The sequence below is a fragment of the Canis lupus genome, chromosome 7 (assembly GCF_003254725.2).
Source record: "Canis lupus dingo isolate Sandy chromosome 7, ASM325472v2, whole genome shotgun sequence".
Taxonomy (NCBI): domain Eukaryota; kingdom Metazoa; phylum Chordata; class Mammalia; order Carnivora; family Canidae; genus Canis; species Canis lupus.
The window spans coordinates 23,785,659-23,806,717 of record NC_064249.1 but is presented as its reverse complement, the minus strand read 5'-3'; the positions used below and the strand labels follow the sequence as shown (position 1 = coordinate 23,806,717).

The window sequence follows — 21,059 nt, the reverse complement described above, 5'->3', positions numbered from 1 at the left end:
TACATGCTGACCCTAGGTCTGGCTTGGACAGGAGCAGAAAGGGTGCTCCCGGGTCAGAAGATAATGAGTCAGTGTCATGATTATTCCTGCAACTATTCCCCTCTTTTCTCACCTGGGCTTCTGGACATAGGTGTGACATCTTCCAATTTGACTTCTGTCTGAAATCATGACCTTGTTAAATCTACATGTCTATGAGTTTACTCTTGAGCTTACTTCATTCCCACGTCTAATCTTTGTCTACTGTTCTGGCCACGATTGTACCCAGCAACTGTCTCCCAGATATCAATCCCTGTAATGTGCATCAGATTTTTCTGGGCCAGATGCATTTCCAGTACTGGGCTCTCTTGGTCTCGTTCTACTACTGTCAGCCAGGCCCAGGATGAGAGCAGGAAACAGAAATGTGTCTGTTGCCTGGGATCTGCAGCTCACTTTCACTGGCCTTTGGGCAGCAGTCAACTGAAATACAAACAGCTCATAGCTGCACTGTCCAAAGCCTATACACTATAATGTAGGGAACCACATGGAGATTGGTAATTTTTAGGATCCACATAAGCATCCAGGTGCTGGATATGTAGCCAACCACGAACTCACGGGTAGAGAAGTTGGTGCTGATGGTACCACTGGTGAGAGGCCCACTGGCGGCATACATGCTGACAGTATAGTGGGTGCTAGGAAGCAGGCCAACAAGCTGGAATTCCTCACTGCCTCCATCAACCAGGATGGTTTCCCCAGCAACTGAAATCAGAAGAACATAGATAAGAATTGAATAAGGCTATTGAACCTGGGGAAGCTTACCAAATCCAATGGCATTTCATAAAGATTCAATATTAGAGAATTTTGGAAAAAATATCTTAAAGGTCATTAACTTAGCATTGTATTCCACACAAGCATCCCTTCTCATCTCATTTTGCATCGTAATTGAGAAAATAGTCCTTATTTAGAGGCTAAATTGTTTTTTCCCTGACTTCTACTTGGGCCTCCAGGGTTAAAAAGAATAAGCTGAATCTTCTGTCTATATGGCTCTTGGCTCCCACCACACCCCCTAATCAAGTTCTTTCTCCTTTAGGTTGAGAAAATTTATCCCCAATTACCATGACATGTATGTGGCAATTCTAAAACTGTTGATTTTTTTTTATAGCCATGGGCAGAGCTTTGCATTTATTTCTACTGCATTTTGCCTTGTTGATTGAGTTTTGGACCACTGTTTGAGTTTATTAAAATATATTTGAATTCTATTAATCACAGTTTAAATTTTTTTTTTTTTTACTTAAGTAGAGTTGACACACAGTGTTACATTAGTTTCAGGTGAATAACATAGTGCTTCAACTTCTCCATACATTATGCTATGTTCACCACAAGCATAGCTGCCATCTCTCACCACACAGTGCTATTACAATATCACTGACTTAAATAGCTTTGTTTTACATACAAATGTGGTACACATGTCTTCTCTGTATCCATTCATGTTGTCAATAAAACTGTTCACTAGAGCGGGGCCAAGCTCTTTAGAGCTTGGTGTCTTTAGAATACTCTGGAATCATTTAGCATTTAAGAAAGTTTACTGGGCAATTTCCCCAAGTAGGTAGGGTCTGAGGTTTCAGGTTTCTTGTGCATAGAAACATAGAAGGCATGCAAACAAGTAAAAATCCAAACCAGCTCTTTGAAAGAGCAAACATAAGGACTCTATCTTTTGAATATCCTCATTTGCAACATCTTGCCAGCAGTCATTACTCTGGCCATATCAAACCACGGCAGTTCCTCAAAAATCCTCACATTCTCTTACATCCTACAAAGGCACTCAGGCTGCTTTTTGTCTTAGAATTTCTTTTCTTCTATTCTCCTTCTCTCACTTTATCTAAGATCTGCTTCCTTTCTTCCCCTCAACACCCTCACCCCCATTGAGTGATCTCTCGGATGTGGCTGGAGCTGTTTTGTGATTGCTTATGTCATGACACTGCTCACATTGGGTTGTAACAATGTCCTGGTCTCATCATCACTAAAAGTGAGTTCTGTGAAGAAAAGAACCTGTGTTTTGTCTTTTAATCCTTACAGCCTTGTTGGGTGTATGGCTCTTGGGAGGACTTCCAAAAATTTTCTTGAATGGACGCTTATTGCCACGATGGAGCCATGTGCTTTGCAGAGGATTTGACAGAGGATACAGTGTTGAAACGAAGACTTAGAAGATGGGTTTGTCTAGGCAGACAAGTGGGGAGAGAATTTCCCAGTAGAAGAAACAACACATGCAAATGCATGGTGGTTTGGGAAGGCATGATGGTGAGAGTTAAGAAATGCAGGCCCATGACATATGCAAGGAGGGGTAGTAGGAGTCGAAATGGATTGTGCATGCAATAGAGGGGTTATAATGTATCCATAGTCATGATATTCATTCCTTGAGGAGAGCTATTCAATCAGCTACCATTCTGTGCAATTCCAAATATGATCCATCATGTATTTTTCCATCTAAGTGATAAGTAGGTTTTTCTGATGCCTTGCTGAAATCCAAGTGTGCTAGCAGATTTGCCAATAAAAAAAAAAAAAAAGATATAAAGTGGTTTTGGTAAAACTAATTCTTAGTGAACCTACACTGGTATCTTTTCCCAATTTATTTAATTTTTTTTTTTTTTTTTTATTTTATTTATGATAGTCACAGAGAGAGAGAGAGAGAGAGGCAGAGACATAGGCAGAGGGAGAAGCAGGCTCCATGCACCGGGAGCCTGACGTGGGATTCGATCCGGGGTCTCCAGGATCGCGCCCTGGGCCAAAGGCAGGCGCCAAACCGCTGCGCCACCCAGGGATCCCTCCCAATTTATTTAATAGTCTGTTTTGGTTTTTATTTTCCCAAGCTTTTACAATCAGTTTACTTTGCAGCTTACAAAATTGGCTTTCTCTGTCATTTTTGAAAATTAAGACATCTGCTTATCTTTTGTCTTCTGGTATCTTTGTTCTCTAGATTCCTGAATGTAATCCACAATTACATCCTGTGATCACATGTACAATTTAGGCAAGGAAATAATTTTCTTAGGCCTAGATACTTGAATTACTCAGCACTATTTTGCCTTGGGGTACTCTATTCAATTTCAAATAGCAGAAGGTGAACAAGCATGGTAAGACATTGAAACTCAAGATTTCATATTTGCTCAGTATTTTGGGTTGGATATGGTACACAAGACTAAAGCAACAGGAGTTTGCTTGCTCTGGATCCTTTGTCACCATGTATTATTTGTTCTAAGGATGGTGCTTTAGTGTTTTTCTCACTATATAAATACCTAGAAAATTGTGCTTTTTTGCCCATAGCATTTGGGGGCAACTCTCAACTCAGTTTTGAATTTTATCTTCCAAGTGCTATTTCTCAGTTTTTGTATTTGCTTTTGTTTACATGCCCTTCTTGCACCTTTCAGATTGAGCTTTCTGAATTCCCATTGTTGATATAGTTTACAGAGTTTGGGGATATCTTGAGAGCTTTACAGTGAAAGTAAAGCAGGAAAATTTCTATGTTCCTCAAATTGATTAAATGTCCTTTTTTTTTTTTTCCAAATTTCATAATAGTCTTCAGCCCCAGGCCCCACCATTCCCACCTGCCTGATGCATAGACCTGTAGATGTTCACCTGCAAAGTGTGTGAGAATAATGACATAGTTCTCCACTTCACCCACTGGTGCCTTCCATTGCAGCAGGGCTTCTGTTGGAGTAATGTTGGTAGCAGTCAGATCCACAGGGTTGTCCATGGCTGAAACAGAACCAGAGAATATCAGGTAAAGGTAGGAGATACTACAGGATGGAATCCCAGTGAACTATCTCCTATAGTTTCACCCATCATGCACGTCAGCTGTGTGCCCTATGAACTAATGAAGTGAGTGGAGACCTCTTTCCTTTCTTCCCTTCTGATCCCATCCTCCTCCCTTTCTTCCTTTTCCACAGTATGCAGTTCTCTCCTTATTGGCCGCAGATCTTCCTTTTAATTCATTCACTAACTTATGTGCAGAGCACTGTCATGTGCTACACGGGATTCCAAGGTATGGCTGTTGTGTTTTACACATTTAAACCTAGATGGAGAAACTAAGAACATAGAGGAATTGTTAAATTTCTTTAGTTAATGAGATAATTTGCTTCCCAGGCTCCTTGTACTTTCATGAATATAAGGAGCATGCCTTGTGGAATGATTTCTGTTAACAAACTTCAGGAAGTGTGGTGGGAGACCCATGAAGTCAGAGTATCCTCAGTGCCTGGAACTTTCAAAGTTCTCAATAAGTGATTACAGAGTGACTGAATGGGACTCAGATTGCCTCTGAAGCCACATATGATGAGTGCATTCTTGCTTTGCTATTCATAAGCTCCCTTTGTACTGAGTCCCAGGTATCCCTTTTGTGGCCTAGAAGGTCAAGAGGATTCTTCTAGGCTAAAGGCTAATAGTGCCTACTGGGGGGAACAAAGTTTGTTCATTATGGGACCAGCTTCCTCATCTTATTTTATTTGCCCATGCTCTATGTCTTTGTTTCCTACTATGCTTCTCTTCTATAAAGTTAGGATTTATTTTAGAAATTGATGTTATTATAATAGTTTGAGGAATCAACTCAATCTAAGGGTCATGTAATTTACCTTTGGGGACCAAGATGTGCTGTCAAATGGGCCCTGTTCTCTAACTGCAGGTTCTATTGCTTGCCTATGTTCCTTATTTGGAAGCAACAACTGAAATATTTTTAAGATTTTAATATCTGAATTGTATACATAATCTGTATCTTTAACAAGTTCTTCAAATGGAACCTTATGAAAAGAGACAAGGAAGAAAAGTCTTGGGAGACTACAGTTAGCATGATCTCTCAGAGATTGACTATGAGACCCTGAAGGAGTACTCATTTCCCCAAATTGTAAAATCATAGACCTCACATTAAAAAAACAACAAAAGAAGACATTTCTGTCGGCAATCTGTTTATTGGGAGTTGCCACAATAGCTTTGTCTGAACCCGAACGGGGTGGTTTGGGTTGGTGCACTGCTGAATATCTGCTTTACAGATACTTGCTGTTTATAACCAAGAACCCAAGGAATGAGTTTCTTTTTTTTTTAACCTAAGTTGCTGATTTCTTTTACCTTAGGGGTAGGAGGCTCTTGAAACCCATTTTATTGCCCTCAAAGAGAAAACCATCTAATATCTTTACCATGAATTTCTGAGACTTTCAGTTAAGTGAGAGGGGGACTTCTTTTGACACACTGGGCATCACTTTGAGTCAATATTTCTTGATTTCCTAATGGTCACAGGTAATGTGATGGAAAGGAAAGATTGGACCAAAACATGACTGGGTTATGTGTAGTTACAGGCCTGGAAGGAAACTAGGGAAGATGAAAAATATTCTGTGGTGGTTTTTTTTTGTTGTTTTTTTTTTTTGGAAGAATAACCTTTTTAGATTTTGAAACATTCTGAAGGCATGTTTCTTGGGCTATTACTTTAAAGATGTTTCTGGGCCTATGAGAGCATCTACAAAAACAATGAGGAACTCCAAGTTACCTTTCCCTCATTCAAGAAATGCTATTCTCTGAGGAAATTAAGCAGCCTCAAGAAATCTGGGTGTTCTTCTCCTAATGAGGCAAGCTGGATCCTTCCCATGTGCTATGGGAATGATAGCTTAATTGGGAGGTTAGGTCTGGAGTCTGGGGACAGAAAACTTTGGATGCCCCCTCTGGTGACTTCTATAACTAATCTTTCCTAGCTCTGCGTGGTGGGCTGACTGAGGGGCCAGAGCAGGAGAAGCAGTGGAGCTGCTGCAGGAGCTCTGTTCTCAGGTGTATCCAAGGGGCTCCTTTTCCAAAGGAAGGCCTCCATCTTTTGAGCATAAAGCAAGAAAGAGCAAATGCAACCACTTGGTGGCTTCTGACCATGATGAGGAATTTCATGACCCCAAGGGTTATTACTGGAATAACCTTTTCCTTTTCCTTTTCTGAGGTAATATTTACTTGGCTAAGTCTTTTTAAAAAATTAGGTGAGATGATTTAGATGTCTGTTCAGAATTCACTTCCATAATGTGTCTTTGAAAGGTCACCTTTCCTATTGAAAATTCCATGAACATTTTCCACCTAAACCAGTAAGACTCTTAGAAGAGGGCTACTCTCTAAACAACCGGTATTAGAGAGGAATACCAGAGGGGAGAGAAATCGTTAAGAGGCTTTGCATGACACAGTGAGTCAGAGGAGCACCCAGGAAGGGAGCTTCTGAGCCCAGAACCAGTGTCCTCTGTACTAGCCAGAGCAACTCCACTGTTTGCTTCTTTTGTCTGTTGCAGATCCTCAGCCAGGGTCCTGACTTGGCTCATGACACGGAGACATGCCTACCTGTGTGAATGAGGGTACAGATGCGCTCACTCTCCTCCCTGCCCCGCACACTGTTGAGACTGATTTCATACTCAGTGGCTGGATACAGTTTGGTGATGGTGAATTCCGTCACTGTGTTGGGCACCACTGAACTATCCAGTCGTCCAACTAAGGAAGAGCAGAAGCCACTGTTAAAGTTTGGTGGATCCTTCATCAACACAGCTCATGGTACAGTCTACATAGAAGCTTCTGGTAGCACTTTGTCATGAAGCAGAGATGGGTTCAAGGCCCAGCACTCAGTAGGGAAGGAAGAGAAATGGTTCACAGACTGGGAATGTTGGAGCTTGATGAGGCCTTGCATACTGGTCCCACCCCCTCATTTTATAGGTTCCTTGGAGCAAAGAAAAAAGGTGGTTAGGTGGTTTTCTTACAAGCCAGTTTTCTTAAGGCAGTTTAGAGATCATGGCTGCAGAGAGTGGTCCATGAAGCCCAGAGACAGGGTAGTCTGGAAAACTATCCCACTGGCCCCTTAGGAAGTGGGCAGGCCCTCTACTTTCTTAACAATGTGACATGTACCAGCATGAACTGGCAGGATTCAGGGGAGGTCTGGGCCAACGTTTTCTGACTCATAACTTGGCTGGAGTGGCAGAAATAGGACCACCATCACTGTGGCTCCCTCTAAGGCTCCGTGTGTCTCAGCTGAGTCTTTAGGCATTCCCCAGGATTCCAGTGTTGGACTTCTCTCTCAGAAAAGTGAATGTGACTCTGGATCCTGATAGAATTACTTAGGGTTCTTTGTTTCTCACTATACTGCCTAGATAAAGTGACCATAGCTTACCATGGTTCACTCTGCAGATGGAGGGCCTGCTTTCTGGGTGAATATAGTCAAGCCTTTTGTCAGAGGAGTTGGTGAGTTCAAGATTTCTTGGCTGCTTCTCCTCAACCCACTTTCAGTTGTGATGGAACATGCCACAGAGAGGAGGAGAATGCAGGTAGGGGGTGATATCCTCTGGGACATGTAGTTCTCCCATAGCAATCTTCACCTAGCTCCAAATCCCATCCATTTGTGATAAATCAGATAACTTTGTTACCTTGTGTTGGCCGATATGATACTCGGTAGTAATCAAAAGGTGCAACAGGAGGGCTCCAGGAGACCATAACTGAGTCCTTCGTCACATTGCTAATTGTGATGTCTTTGGGAGGATCAATTCCTACAAGGACCCAGGTAGTTGTGGGAAAAATACAGAAAGCACAGTGTGAAAAAGCAATTCCTATCTTCGGTTTCATATGGACCAAGAGCTAATGGTGTGCCAGAGACAGACAAGATCTTTGTGCTCGATCTTTTTCCTTAAAGCCATGGTCAGGCTGAAGTTTCACATGAAATCTCATAGGTATTAACTAAAGCCATGTTCATGGGGAATATTTTAACAACATGTAGTCAAGTTGGCAAGCTCTGTGCTTGCTGTGCAGCAACCATTACCTACGTGAAAGCCAGTTGGGAACTTACCCTTTAAGTTCATATGTTTTGTTTTGAACTGAGAGTAAATAATATGGTCATTTTCTCTGAAGCAACTTCTCTTGGACAAACTCAACTCTGTTTCTCTTATTTTTTAGCAGCCACCTATAGTTCAATTTGGAAAAACTGCCTATTGAGTCTAGATGGATTTTAGAGCACAAGTCCAGAACAAATCCACTTTCCTAAATTGTATTTCATCTGTACCAGGTGTTTTATTCTTTGACTACTGGGGGGTCACAGGGCCAAAACCAGCTGTGTGCTTCATCCACTTATCCAGTTTGTGAGTTCTAGTTAGTATGTAGGAAATGACCCAAATACACATGTCCTCACCCACATGAACACTCATATCTGGGATTGTATTTGAGAATGATGAGGAAAGAATGATCCAGTACATCTCAGAGTGCCTGTGTTTTCCAAAAAATATACAAATCAACCACATTTTCTGAGTCTCAGTTTCCTACATGGTTGTGTGCTAGTCCTATATAATTTTGAGGAAGTATCATTTGTATGAGTGACCTTATTGCACCATCAAGAGATGGAGTTTCTTCTTGAAGGCTAACTGTCTTCGGGCTGGTAGTGTGAAAACCTCTCAACCAAAGCATTCAAGTGCTGTCATCCTCAAGATATTGAGTCTGTCCTACCTTCCAAAAGGAAGTTTCCCATCTTACACATTTTATGCAGTCCTAGAAGAGGTGGCTTTTTCGGAACAGGTCACAGACCCTCTTTAGCCAAGTGAGGCAGTTCCCCACTTCCTGAGAATTTCTCTTTGTAAATTTCATTGACTTGCTAAAGATCTCTGTAGGAACCCCCTTCACCACCTGCTGTCAAGTCCTCCAACCTCACCTGTGGTGATGGAGCCCACGATGGGCTCAGAGGTCACTGTTCCGTGGACTGCTACCAGGTTCACAATGTACTCAGTAGCTGGCTGCAGACCCATCAGGACAGTATGCCTCTTGGTAGCATCCAGAGAGACCTCTGTCATCTCTTCCTCTTCATCGCGAGGGCTGTAGTTCAGAATGAGTCTGTCTGCTGGAGGGGATGGGTCACTCCAGGTTATGTTTACACTGGAGGAGGTCACAGTGAGAAAAGTGCAAATGGGAGATGGGGCGGAAGCCTGCAAATCAGAGGAGATGATGGTTCTGAAACATACATGAGGTGGTGGGACCCTGGCTAGAAGAGCCAACTGACTAAAGCGATCTGCTTTCCTTGTAAACTAGGACTACACCTTTACCTGCTGACTCAGAGCTTCCACCTCCTCACTCACCAGTCCTGTTTACTCTCCTTTCTCCAAGTCACATACTGAAAAATGAATGCCCTCAGCAAGGTAAAGCCTCTGTGAGTTATTCATAATACTTATCCAGGGTTTAAAATCTTTATTCTGGGAGAAATTTAACATGATTCTATGGATCCTCTGGATGCCCACTGATTTAGTGCAGACAAGGGAAGATGTATAGAATCAACCCCTATGTCCAGGCTGTAGGAAACCAGATACAAATTTTCTGACACGTAGGTAGACTTGCTTATCTCTCCCCCTCATTTCCAACCATTCCATCTTGATATATTTATTAATTTCTCCTCTATCTCTTCTTTTCCTTACCCACATTCCTCCTTCTCTAAACAAAATGGTGCACTGGAATAGTGGGTTACCTAGATGACCTTCTGGCACTAAAATCCCCGTTAAACCTGAGCCCAGCTGGGATTTCTGCTACCCTGGTACCTGTGAAGGCATCCACAGTGGACTCGAAGCTTTGCTGCCGACCCCTCTCAGCAGTGATTGAAATGATGTATTCTGCTCCAGGCTCCAGATCTGTCAGTGTGTATGAGGTCCTGTCCTTGGGCACAGTGACTTCTGAGGCGATCCCGGAGGATGGGGTAAAGGTAATTCGGTAGTGATCAATGGGGCCACTGGCCTTGGTCCAGATGAGGGAGATGGAGGTTTCCGAGGAGGCAGTCACCATGAGGTCCCGGGGACTGTCAAGTTCTGTGGATCAACATAAGTGGCCTATTTTACACAAGTTCCATAGATTGGCCAATATTTATTGGAATTGGACCTCCCTGTGGATAACTAAGCTATCAGCAGGCCTGCTGACCATGATGATTAGCTTGTCATTGCTGACAATTATCTCACAATTTTGTTAAGTGCCTTCCCTTTGAAAGATGGCCAGGGGCTTGGTATATAGATGGACAATCTTCATAAAGGCATTAGTAGCTCCAACACCACTGGAATTCCTCCACCTCTGGGGAAGAGCTGGCTGCTGATTGTCAAGCTCTATATTCATTTTCTCTCCGCCTTTCTCAGCAAGCCAACCAGGGTAAAATAGGAGTCACTATCGAGTAGGGATATGACATTCCTGGCAACAGTAGCTACCCCTGTTCCTGAGGCCATTTTGGTTGACCAGCCATGGATGTGCAAGTCTGAGAACTCCTTGAGACCCATGTCCTTGTGGTTCTCTAGAGAGGTTGTGTACACTAGAATGAGTCTTGGGACAGGGATTGTTTCAAAATCCCCAGCTCAGTCCAGCCTGCCTATTACTAGAGTGACTAAAATTTACCCAGAATTTGGAAGCAAATCTGTTGGATCCAGAGTAGCAAGGGTCTCCAGTGGACTTTTCCACTGTCCTTAGATTTAATGGGTTGCTTCCAAATTTAAACCTGTATCCCTGTGGCCTTTATGAGAGCTTCTGTCATGCATCGTAAGGAACATCACACTCTTGCCTATTCTGGGGTGGTCTAGAAAAAAATATGACCTGCTATGACACCAACCTATTTGGAATTTTACACCTCTGTGGGCAGCCCTTCAGACCATGAGAGATGTGCACAGATATGTGGGGAAGAGAGGGAGACTACCCTGCATGTTGATGTCAGAGATTAGGCACAGAGATCAGAGATCTGCAGGTAGATGTTGTTTCTAGGTTGGTAACTGTAATCCAGGGACCTGTTAATGAAGGGGCATTGCCTTCTGACCAAGCCTTTCTAGGACAAGCCTCCATGGCTTCTCAGGTCTACGGAGTTTCCTAGTCTTCTTCTGCATCAATCCTCCTACTCACCAGTCCTGGCATTCATGGTGGCTGGCACACTTTGCTGTGAGTTCATGACAGCAGATATTCCAACTCCATACTCCGTGCCAGGCACCAGATCTGTCGGTAGATGCAGAAACAAACATTATTCTGTATGTGTCAATGGTAGGGAAGCCAGAAAGGAGAGAAGCAAATGAGCTTAGATTCCTTTTAAGATTTTTTTTTTTAAGATTTTATTTATTTAAGAGCAAGAGAGATCACAGAAGGAACGGAAGAGGGAGAAGCAGACTCATCGCTGGGCAAAGAGCCTGACTTGGGGGTCGATCCCAGGACCCTGGGATCAGGACGTGAGCCGAAAGCAGACACCAGACCGAGCCACCCAGGTGCCCCTCCTGTTCAGATCTTATGTTTAATCCTTCCTGAATCGTCTTCTAATTTTATCTATTAAGAAATCCCAATTTTACCACTTAGGAAATCCATATCAAGTCAACAGGATGAAGTACTCAGTGCAGAGCTTCCTTCTTGCTGCTGATTTTGGGAAGGCAGTGAGGCTGCCCCTGTCAGTAATCTTCAGAAATGTGCTTTCCTGTGGAAGCTCTCCCTGTGGTACTTAGAGTCTTAGGATGGTTACAACTAGTGAAGAGAGTCCTTGTATAAGCTATGAATTGGAGGAGTAGGTAATCGAGAGGGATTGTGTGGACGTGGGCCTTTAAAGCATTTCTTAAACATTGTGTATGAGCATCAATCTACACCTTTTATAGGAAGGGACTGAAACCATATGAGGACTCCAGGATCCCTTCTTAGGGGAAGACACACTGGTTGGACTTTCTGAGCACAGGTTCTCAGGCCTTTAATGTAGGGGCAGACAGAAGCCCTGTTGCTGTGGGCTGCCTACCAAGGTCAATAATTCAGACCCCAGGGTATTTGGAGTTATGAGTTCAATCTTAGGATGACTTCTGGGGGACTCCAGAAGATGGAAAAGATGCAAAAACTGTTCAACTATAAAGGATGCAAGTTTCTTGGGGAAATCCTTCAGGGGTTTTATACAGTGAATTGTTGGGAGCCTCCTAGGATATCTGCAATTATCTGGGGTGTTTCCCTACCTTCTCCCACATTCATCTTCAGACTAACTGACTTGACTAGTATATTAATTTACTATTGCTGCTGTAACAAATTACCACGAGGTAGTAGCTCAAAACAACACAAGTCTATTATTGTTTAGTTCAGCATTAAGCAGGTCTGAAGTCTAAATAGTTCAGCAGGGTTGCAGCCTCTGGAGGCTCTGGGGGAGAAATTATTTCTTTGCCTTTCCCAGCCTCTAGAGACTGCCTGCATCCCGTGGCTTATGGCTCCTTAATCTATAGCATAGCATTTTCAAACCTGTTTTTCCCTCTGACCTCTTTGTCCATTGCCTCATCTTCCACTCTGACTAATCTTCTTGTATCTCTCTTATAAGAACTCCTGTTCTTACAGTGGCCCCACCTGGATAACTTAACCACATCTACAATTTCCTTTTTTCCATGTAAGATGACAGAGTCACATGCTCCTGGGATTAGAATGTGGGCATAACTAGCATCTAATTCACCCTCATTTACTAGAAGTGGGATTGTAGAAAAATACAAGATCAAATCATCACCTGTGGGGCCCCCCATGATGAGTCTGAGTTCTTCTGGTAGTGGGTGCTCTGTGTGGGTGGTGGTGGGTGCTCTGTGTGGGTCCACAAGAGCCCTGGTTGATGATCATGCTATTCTACATAACATTTATTCTTTTCAAAATACCTGAATGTGTTTTGATCCTCACCACAACCTGAGGAAGGTGGGATGGGAAGTCTTTTCTCCACCTGCATTAGTTTCTTGTGGCTGCCGTGACAAATGATGACAACAGGATGGCTTACAACAGAAATTTATTCTCCCACAGTTCTAGGGTCTAGAGGGCCAACATCTAGTTGTCGGTGGGCTCCTTCCAAAGGCTCTAAGAGGGAGCATCTTTCCTTGCCTCTTCCAGCTGGGCTTTCCTTACTTGTAGCTGCATTACTCCAGGCTCTGCCTCTATTGTCTCATGGTGCCCTAGTCAGCTCGGGCTGCTATCATCAATCACCATGGCTTAAAACACATTTATCCCCCATAGTTCTGGAGACTGAGAAGTCCAAGATCAAGGCACCAACAGATTTGACATTGGATAAGACCTCACTTCCTGGTTCATAGAGGCTACCTTCTTGCTATGTTTGTGAATATACAAAGAACATTGTATGAAAAGAACAAGATAATTCTCTGGGGTCTCTTTTATAAGGGCACCAATACTATTCATGAAGGTTCCTAGCTCATGACCTAATCACCTCCTAAAAGCCCTATCAGCTAAGATCACAATGGGAATGAGGCAACACAAACATTCAGTCTGTAACACATGGCAGGCTCCCTGGTGTCTAGGTCTTCTCCCATTCTTATGAAGACACTGGTCACATTACATTTAGGGCCCGTCTAATCTGTTATGACCTCATTTTAATTTGATTCCATCTGTAAAGACCCTATTTCCAAATAAGATCACATTCCAGGTTCTAGTTGGACATGAATTTTGGGGCGGACACTATTCAAACCAGTACACCATCATATTATAAAAAGAAACTCAGGCAAAGGTTCAGGCCTTTTAGGAGGACTGGAATGTCCTACCCTGCCCCCAATGTCATCCCCTTGCCTGAGCAGCTGTGACTTCCCCAGGATCCCTGAGGTAATAGGAATGATTTTGACAGGAAATGCATTGAGCAACCTTTCCTTAACAATTAGCAACAATCATGCCTCAGATAAACCTCATAGGCTATGATACTGCCACTGCACAAAGCTAACCTTTCCTTAACAAATGGCTTGTATTTTTGTTTGTTTAAGAGTTATCTATTTATTTAAAGCTGGGGGAGGTGCAGAGGGAGATGGATGGAGAGCATCTCAAGTAGACTCCCCAATGAGCACCAAGTCTGACATGGGGGTTGATCTCAGGACCCTGAGGTCACAACCCTAAGATCACGACCTGAGCTGAAACAGAGTCAGACACTTGACCAGCTACATCACCCAGGTGCCCCACAAATGGCTTGGTTTAATGAAGGGGAATGCTGCACGGTAGCCAGAGGGTTCTGCACCCACCTCTTCAGTATGGCTTTAGGACAGTCGATGCAATAAATGCCCCCATACTTGAGTATGGTAAAAGCTACCAGGCCTTACTGACCAGGCTCCCTTGAAGGAGTATATTAGAACCAGCCAGCCCTCTTCTCCCTTTCTCAAACCAGGTCCCTCCACTTCTCAACTCTTCATTCTTTCTTTCTCTACAGTGTCATTACCTGTGGAAGTAAAGTTTAAAGTTTGACAGACTTTGAGGTCAGCCGTGCTTACATTAATAACATTCAGGCTCTGCCACTTTCTACAGGTGTAACTTTGATACTTGATGTCGTTGAGCTTCAGTGTTGGTAGAATGGGAAGACCAATGATCTGTATCTTGGAAGGTCATCGTGAGGATGAAATGAAGTGCAGTGCCTGTCCTGATAGTAGCCAATCTCATTATTATCTTGCTCAGAGGACTATTCCAGGATCTTGAGTCCTTTTTTTGGATGCCCCAGGCAGGTACAGGCTGGTCCTCGGCACACTTGTCATCAGTTTGCTGATGTTTAAGCTTGTTGGCTCCAACGAAACCAGTGATTCAGGGAGTTCAGCTGTCAGTGAGGAGCCGGCCCCTGGCTGGGTGGAGTACCTGTCACTAGATTGAGTGGGTGATTGCAACGCCCCCAGAGCCGTTCCAAGCACACATTTATCTCCGTCAATATGTTCTGCGAGTCCCAGGTACATCCTTGGTTGGAGAAATTAGATTACCTTTGGGACATAAACTACTTTTCTTAGGCATCTGATTGAAACCTTCAATTGCCTATAATGAAGTAGAAATTCTCTGACGTAGATGAAGGGTGACAGTTCGATGGAGTAAGACAGAAATTATATGTTGCCAAACGGATCTAACATGTAACGTTTTCATCTGAGTTTCTTATTTATGAAGCTTAAATGAAATGTTCAATAATTTACAACAGAATCATCTTTTCCCAGAAAACTGCAGAGCAGAATTTAAAGTACTCTCGTCCCAGGCTTTCTGTCTAGGGGATGGGAAAGTGGGACTCTCTTATAGGTTCCTGCCTGCTGCTTCCCTTTGATTTTCTGCAGCTTTCTTCCTGTGCTACAAGTGAATTGTTGCTCTTTGCCAGCAGGTAAAATACAGTTCTGCTGGAAAAGAAAATGTGTATCCGAAGCATATCCAGCACACTAATACATCAGCACTCTGTGGACTCCTAGGGATTTCTCACTTTCTAAAGACCCCATTGCTCTCTATCAATGCTCCCTTTATCTTTCCATCCACCTCCTAAAAGTGGTGGCATATGAATGGCTCTGTTGCCTTGCTTCACAATAGCTCAGAAAATTCATCCCATAGGAAACCACCACTCTCCATGCCTCATAGAACTTCCTTTGTTCAGCTCAGAGGTTAACACTTTTTTCAACTCTTTCATGGCACACCCATTCTTCTCTGAACTCCCAAAGCATGCAGTTCATTCACTCACCAAACATTATTGAGGGCTTCCTTTGTGCCAGGCATAGGGGATGCCAGGGTGAGCTGAATGGATGTCACCCTTGCTCTTCCCTTAATGACATAAAAAAATCTGTACTGAAGGAGGACATTATTTATTGAGCACCCACAATATGCCAAGCACTGAGCTGCATGCAGTAGGTAATCTAGAAGAATTATGAAGAAGAAAGGAAGGGAAAAGAGGAGGGATAAAAATTGAAGGCAATTTCTCTTGAGTGTCTGATGGCCAAGAGTACTACTACTAGCTATAGTCTCATAGAGATTGTACCTATTTTCTCATTTAATTCCCCTGCAGCTCTGCTAGGAAGGCATTACTGTTGAGCAAATAGTGGCTCAGAGAAGTCCATACCTTGACTACGGTCATGAGGCTAATATACAATAAAACTGGCCTTGGAACTCAAGTCCTTTGTTTTTTTCTGACCTGTCATAGCACGGTCCCTGTCCCTAAGAATCTTACAGGCTAGTGGAGGGGAGTGGAGTGGCAGATTGGAATTTAAGTAATCTGGCACCACACCATGGGCTGCTAAGGAAATCATTTCAGAGGAGGCACGAGATCATCATGGACAGTAATGGCCAGAGGAAGATATCTAGAAAAACTTGAAAGCTAGCCAAGATTAGGGAAGGAGAGGGAAGGAGATATGGAATTCTCGTGGGTAGTATGGGGCATGGGAGCAGGAAGAGATTAATTAGGGCCGAAGAGCAACAGGAACGAGCAAATTCTCCCCTCGTACTGCAAGGACCATGGGCGATGAAGGTAGAATGACTCACTTCCCCCTGTTTGGGAGACTTATTCTTCCAGCTTCCTGCTGCTAGCAGGGAAGTTTGGGGGGAGGAGCAGGCCCAAGAAGCTGAGATTGCTACCTCCTGCCAGCAAAGACATGAATAAGACACCCGGGCTCTGCAGGCTTGGTTGGGTTCAGGTGGACCATAGAAATAGGGACCCTTTCCATCTCCCAAGAACCTCAAGTCTTCCAAACGGGGATGAGAGTTTGGTTGGCCCTAGTGCATTTACAGGACATCTGCTATCAAAGGGAGGGGCAACCTGAAGACCCTTTGCCTAAGGACTTTATAGTCCGTCTCTCATCCCTGGGTCTTACAGCAATCATGTTATTATATTGTTACTGTTAGTTTTCATGTTGGCTTCCTCACTAGACTCTTAGGTCTTGGGTCAAGGGGTTTGATTTTTTATATAATTCAGTCCATAGCATAGTGAAAGAAATATGTGACTCATGCAAGCAGCATAGCAAGGGTGATGGGAATGTTGGGAAGACTTATGAGGGGATGTCTGAACTGGTTTTTGAAGAATCAGATGTATTTGGGTAGAGATAGGGCATCACAGGCAGAAGGAATAATAGATGCAAAGGGGTATCTAGTAACTAATTCATGAAAACCAGGGGTCTAATATAGGGGCACTCATAGGGAAAGTTCCAGCAGTGGAATTTGGGTACTAGAGATTTCATAGATGGGACATATTTGGAGACAGACAGAGGATCTTCTGAGAACCCCTGAAATCACACCAGATGGGCTGCAATCTACTTTTTAATATAATGGAGGTCTAGCTTCCAGACTCCCCATCCTTATTTTCCTGAGTGATGGTATGAGGTTTTCCAGGGTTCCCTGAATGAATCAGGCCTTGGAGGATATCTGCCTCCTTGTTTTGAATGTGGATGATGTTCAAGCATCAAGAGAAGCAGCCAATTCCATGCTGACTTTAAGGAAAGGACTGGGCCCACAAAACTATGTTAAAAATACTAAGGAACGGTTTTGAATGCAACTCTCTTGTTGCCAGTGAGATTAATTAGAAACATGGCTCATCACCTCCTTTCCTCAGGAACATCCCATCCCTGGGTCTTCACTGTAAACAAGCTCTCCTGCTGAAGAAGACAAAGTAGGAGGCGAAAGATTCCCACCTGGCTTTTCTCCTGGTTCCCTGGGCCCAGTCTTTTAACGCAAATAAGAGGACAGATGCCCTTATGTGCCAGCTCTGTGAGGAGGAGGAGGGGTGTGGAGGCTTCTGCCCTTTCTCTCCTCTCTTCTACTTGGGTCTCTGCAGCCCACTCCCCAACTTTCTGGCCCCTGGAAGGTGGCACCTTGTTCAGAGAGCACCTAACCAAAGTGGCCACTTGGAGGCGCTGTGACATCACTTGAAGGAGGCTGAGCACAGTCTGGCCAGGCCACAGGCCCATTGCCCGACTCCTCCTCCTCAGAAGAGCCTGCAGGGCGTTGAAGGTCTGGCACTTAGTCTGGTGTTTGTGCCCTGGCAGGGTGTGCGAGCAGGGTGAAGTGAACATCAAGTGCCTTGGTCAGCACCACTTTGCCAGCTGGACTTCTCTGGGAGGCTCAGATTTCTTCATGGAAAATCCTCCTGTGGACAAGCACAGCTACCTTTGCACCTTGAGGAACCCACCTTCTCACCACTAGACCCCCATTTGAGCCTCAGGAGAAAGTACGGCTTTTAGTAGAAGGCTTCTGTTCCAAGTCTTCAGCAACCAGTGGCCTTGAAGGTGGTAACACACACACCCGACCTGTGGTGTCAGCCTTTTGCGTGTAAGTGTGTATGAATGTGTGCATGTGTGAGTGAGTGTGTTGTGTGTGGCTGGCTGTAAGTCTCTGTTTCCTTGTGATCCTGTGTCATACTGTGAAGTCTGCAGGAATATTCAAGGCCCTGGGTTTCCTAAGTCCAGTGGATGATTGGTCTGATTAGCAAGCAGCCTGTGGCCCTGGGGATGGAGGTAGGCACAATGCAGAGAGAGGTGGCTGGGTGGGAAGTGCCACCAGGAGGCTCCCAGGCAGGCACCCCATGGGGTTGCTCAAGGAAGTGATGAACTGGCTCTGGGGGCGCTGGTTTAGAGCCCAGTGCTCACATGGCCATAGAGGCTGGCTGCTTTTACCTTTCTCTTGGTCACACTTCTCTCCTCAAGTATGGGCTTCCATTCATGGGGGAGCACCAGGCAAGAAAGTGTAGGTGGCTGAGGACAAATCCCTTTACCCTCTTAGCAAAACACTGCAGCCACAGGCCTTTCTTAGGACAGATAGAGAGGAGTCACCTCAGACACAGAGCACTGTTTATAATTTGCATTGGTCATAGGCAGGGTTTTTTGACCCAATATTTTGACCCGATCAAGAAATGAGAATCTCCTTCTTTCTTCACTGCCCCCCACATCTTCCCTCCTTCCACTCAGAGTTTTCTACAGGGTTGATTGTTTTCTGTTTTCTACCCAGAAATCCCTAGGGGTGCCTGTCCCTGGTAAGTGCTGCCCATCCTAACCAAGAGGTACCTTGATGCACCTATAAACTACATAACACTCAGGACCCCTTTGAGACTCCAGGTACGGTACATAGGCCAAGCACACATCATCCTGCCTGAGAGGCTGAGCCTAAAAAGTTATCATTAAGGACACAGAAGCCACCAGAGCAGAGGGAAAAAAAAAACAAACCATTGCAGACACTAAGTCTGTTGTTCAGAAACAAATTCATACTCCCGAGAGAATTCACTGGGCATCGCCTACAGAGAATAATGGAAAAGAAATGCTTGGCATTTTGTGCCCGAGCCTGGCCTCTGGGCTGCAGAGGAGGAGGTATGTGAGGGGAAAGCTATGCCAGGGGCCACTTGCTGCAAGCCCTCTGCCTGGCTCAGAGGCCCAGAGAGTCAGCAAGGGCCAGTGGCCCACAGCAGAGGGGTAAACGTGGCTGTGAAGATCAGGGAGTAGCAAATACATATGCCACAGGATGTCAAGGCTTAGAGTCAGCCCTTAGAGGAACGGGAGTGTGAACTTGTACCAGGGAAAGGCCAGGTTGCCACGCATCCAGTCTGAGCTTTGTGGGGATTCAAAACCACAGAAGATCAAATGGCTGTTGAATGTTCTTTATGAACCAGTCTCCATGCAGAGCTGGTATATGTAGATATATATGACTTCATTTCATCCTCCCAACAACCCCAGGAGGGGTTTCCCATGCTTCAGTTTCCATGTCTTTCTCAAAGACATGATGTCCTCAGGTCCAGGAAACTGAAGCATGGGAAATTTAAGAAATTTGCCCCACACGCATGTCTCTGAGGTTGGTTTCAAACCCAAGTGGGCAACTTCAGGAGCCATGCTCTGAATGAGCACTTCTCACCTATTAATGTGTGCACAAATCCCCTGGGGATCTTCTAGAATGCAGGTTCTGATTTGGGAGATCTGGTGGGGAGAGGGCTATAAACCCCTCCCCCCATGATGCCTTGCTGCTGGTGCGCACACTCCACAGTGAAAGGCACAGTCTCTGCTCCGTGCCACACCCATTACAGGAAATCCTAAACTGTCCATTAGCTCACCCTCCTTCTCCTCCTCCTCCTCCTTATTCATCACATCATCAGCTATATATGGAGTTTGCTATGTTAGAAGCACTGCATTACGCTCATTGAACACATGATCTCATGAAAGCCTCATCACGACAGTACGAGGTAAATGGTACTATTCCCATTTTACAGAAGAGGAAACAGAGGCTTAGAAAGGTGAAGTCAGTCGTCCCAAACCACACAGGAAGTGGCTGCAGAGTCCAAAGTTCTGGCTCTTAACAGGTTCCACAGAACAAGCATTCAAGTAAAACTGGGGGAAGACACAAAGCAACCTTGTTCTAGGAGTCTCAGTTATTATTTTTCTTTCTCTTTTTAAAAAATTGAGATGCAGTTGACATACAATATTAGTTTCAGATATACAACATAATAATTCAATATTAGTAAATGAATAAGTCTAGTTAACATCCATTGCCACATATAGTTATAAATTTTTTTCTTGTGAGGAGAATTTTTGAGATCTGCTTTCATATATACGGTAGAGTATTATTAACTATGGTCACTACACTGTACACTACATCTCCATGACTTATTTTACAACTGGAAATTTGTGCCTTTTACCGCCTTCAGCCATTTTGCCCACCTCCCCCCAATCCCCTATCCCTGGCAACCCCAATCTGTTCTCTGTATCTGTGTGTTCCCCAGCTGTTCTTGACTAGGAGATAGGAAAGTGGGGACAGGGAGAGTTGGAAGTTTCTATGTTCTCTTTCTGGCCAGGGACAAACCCACAGGTGACCCTGAAACGCCCTTCCCATCCATGGCCAGAGTCTTTCTTGATGCATGCAAACAAATAACCTGTTTGGAACCAGAAAACAAAACAAAACAAAGCAAAACACAAGCCTTGGAGGCTGAAAAACTCTCCTCTTTAGGGTCCAAGTTGGAGAGTGAGGGAAAAAACACAAGTTATCTAGAGCTGGAATCAAACTTCTCCCTCCTTCTGCCTGCCCTCCTTCACGGTTGGTCCTTCTCTTTCCCCAGACACCACAGCAAGAGAGCCAACAACCCTTGTAATTCGCATCTCAGCAAGTACAGACATACTTGATTTCCTTACATGCCTATAATTCCTTCTTAAATCACATAAAGCTATTTGCCTTTATAAATCTCCTCAGCAGTGAGCTCCCCAGGATAATTATGTGTAATATATATTTATAGTTTTATTTCACAAGCCCGACTCTAACCAAAAAATTGACCTACCTAAGCCCACTCCTCAATGATCATTATTCCATTCCTTATATGTCTACAGCGTTTGTGCTTTGACTGTACTTTACATTTTAGTTCTTTAGTA

General features: G+C 44.1%; 1 protein-coding gene and 1 pseudogene across 1 annotated transcript in view; both read right to left on the bottom strand.

The window, feature by feature from the left end:
- Window positions 1-21,059, bottom strand: part of TNR (tenascin R) — a 403,980-nt gene that overhangs the window by 31,998 nt on the left and 350,923 nt on the right. Inside the window, 8 exon segments of the mRNA XM_025430226.3 lie at window positions 592-735; window positions 3,607-3,726; window positions 6,322-6,468; window positions 7,392-7,511; window positions 8,660-8,894; window positions 8,896-8,930; window positions 9,534-9,797; window positions 10,864-10,953. Of these exon segments, the coding sequence (XP_025286011.3) occupies window positions 592-735; window positions 3,607-3,726; window positions 6,322-6,468; window positions 7,392-7,511; window positions 8,660-8,894; window positions 8,896-8,930; window positions 9,534-9,797; window positions 10,864-10,953 (1,155 nt within the window).
- Window positions 13,549-13,670, bottom strand: LOC112649013 (U4 spliceosomal RNA; annotated as a pseudogene).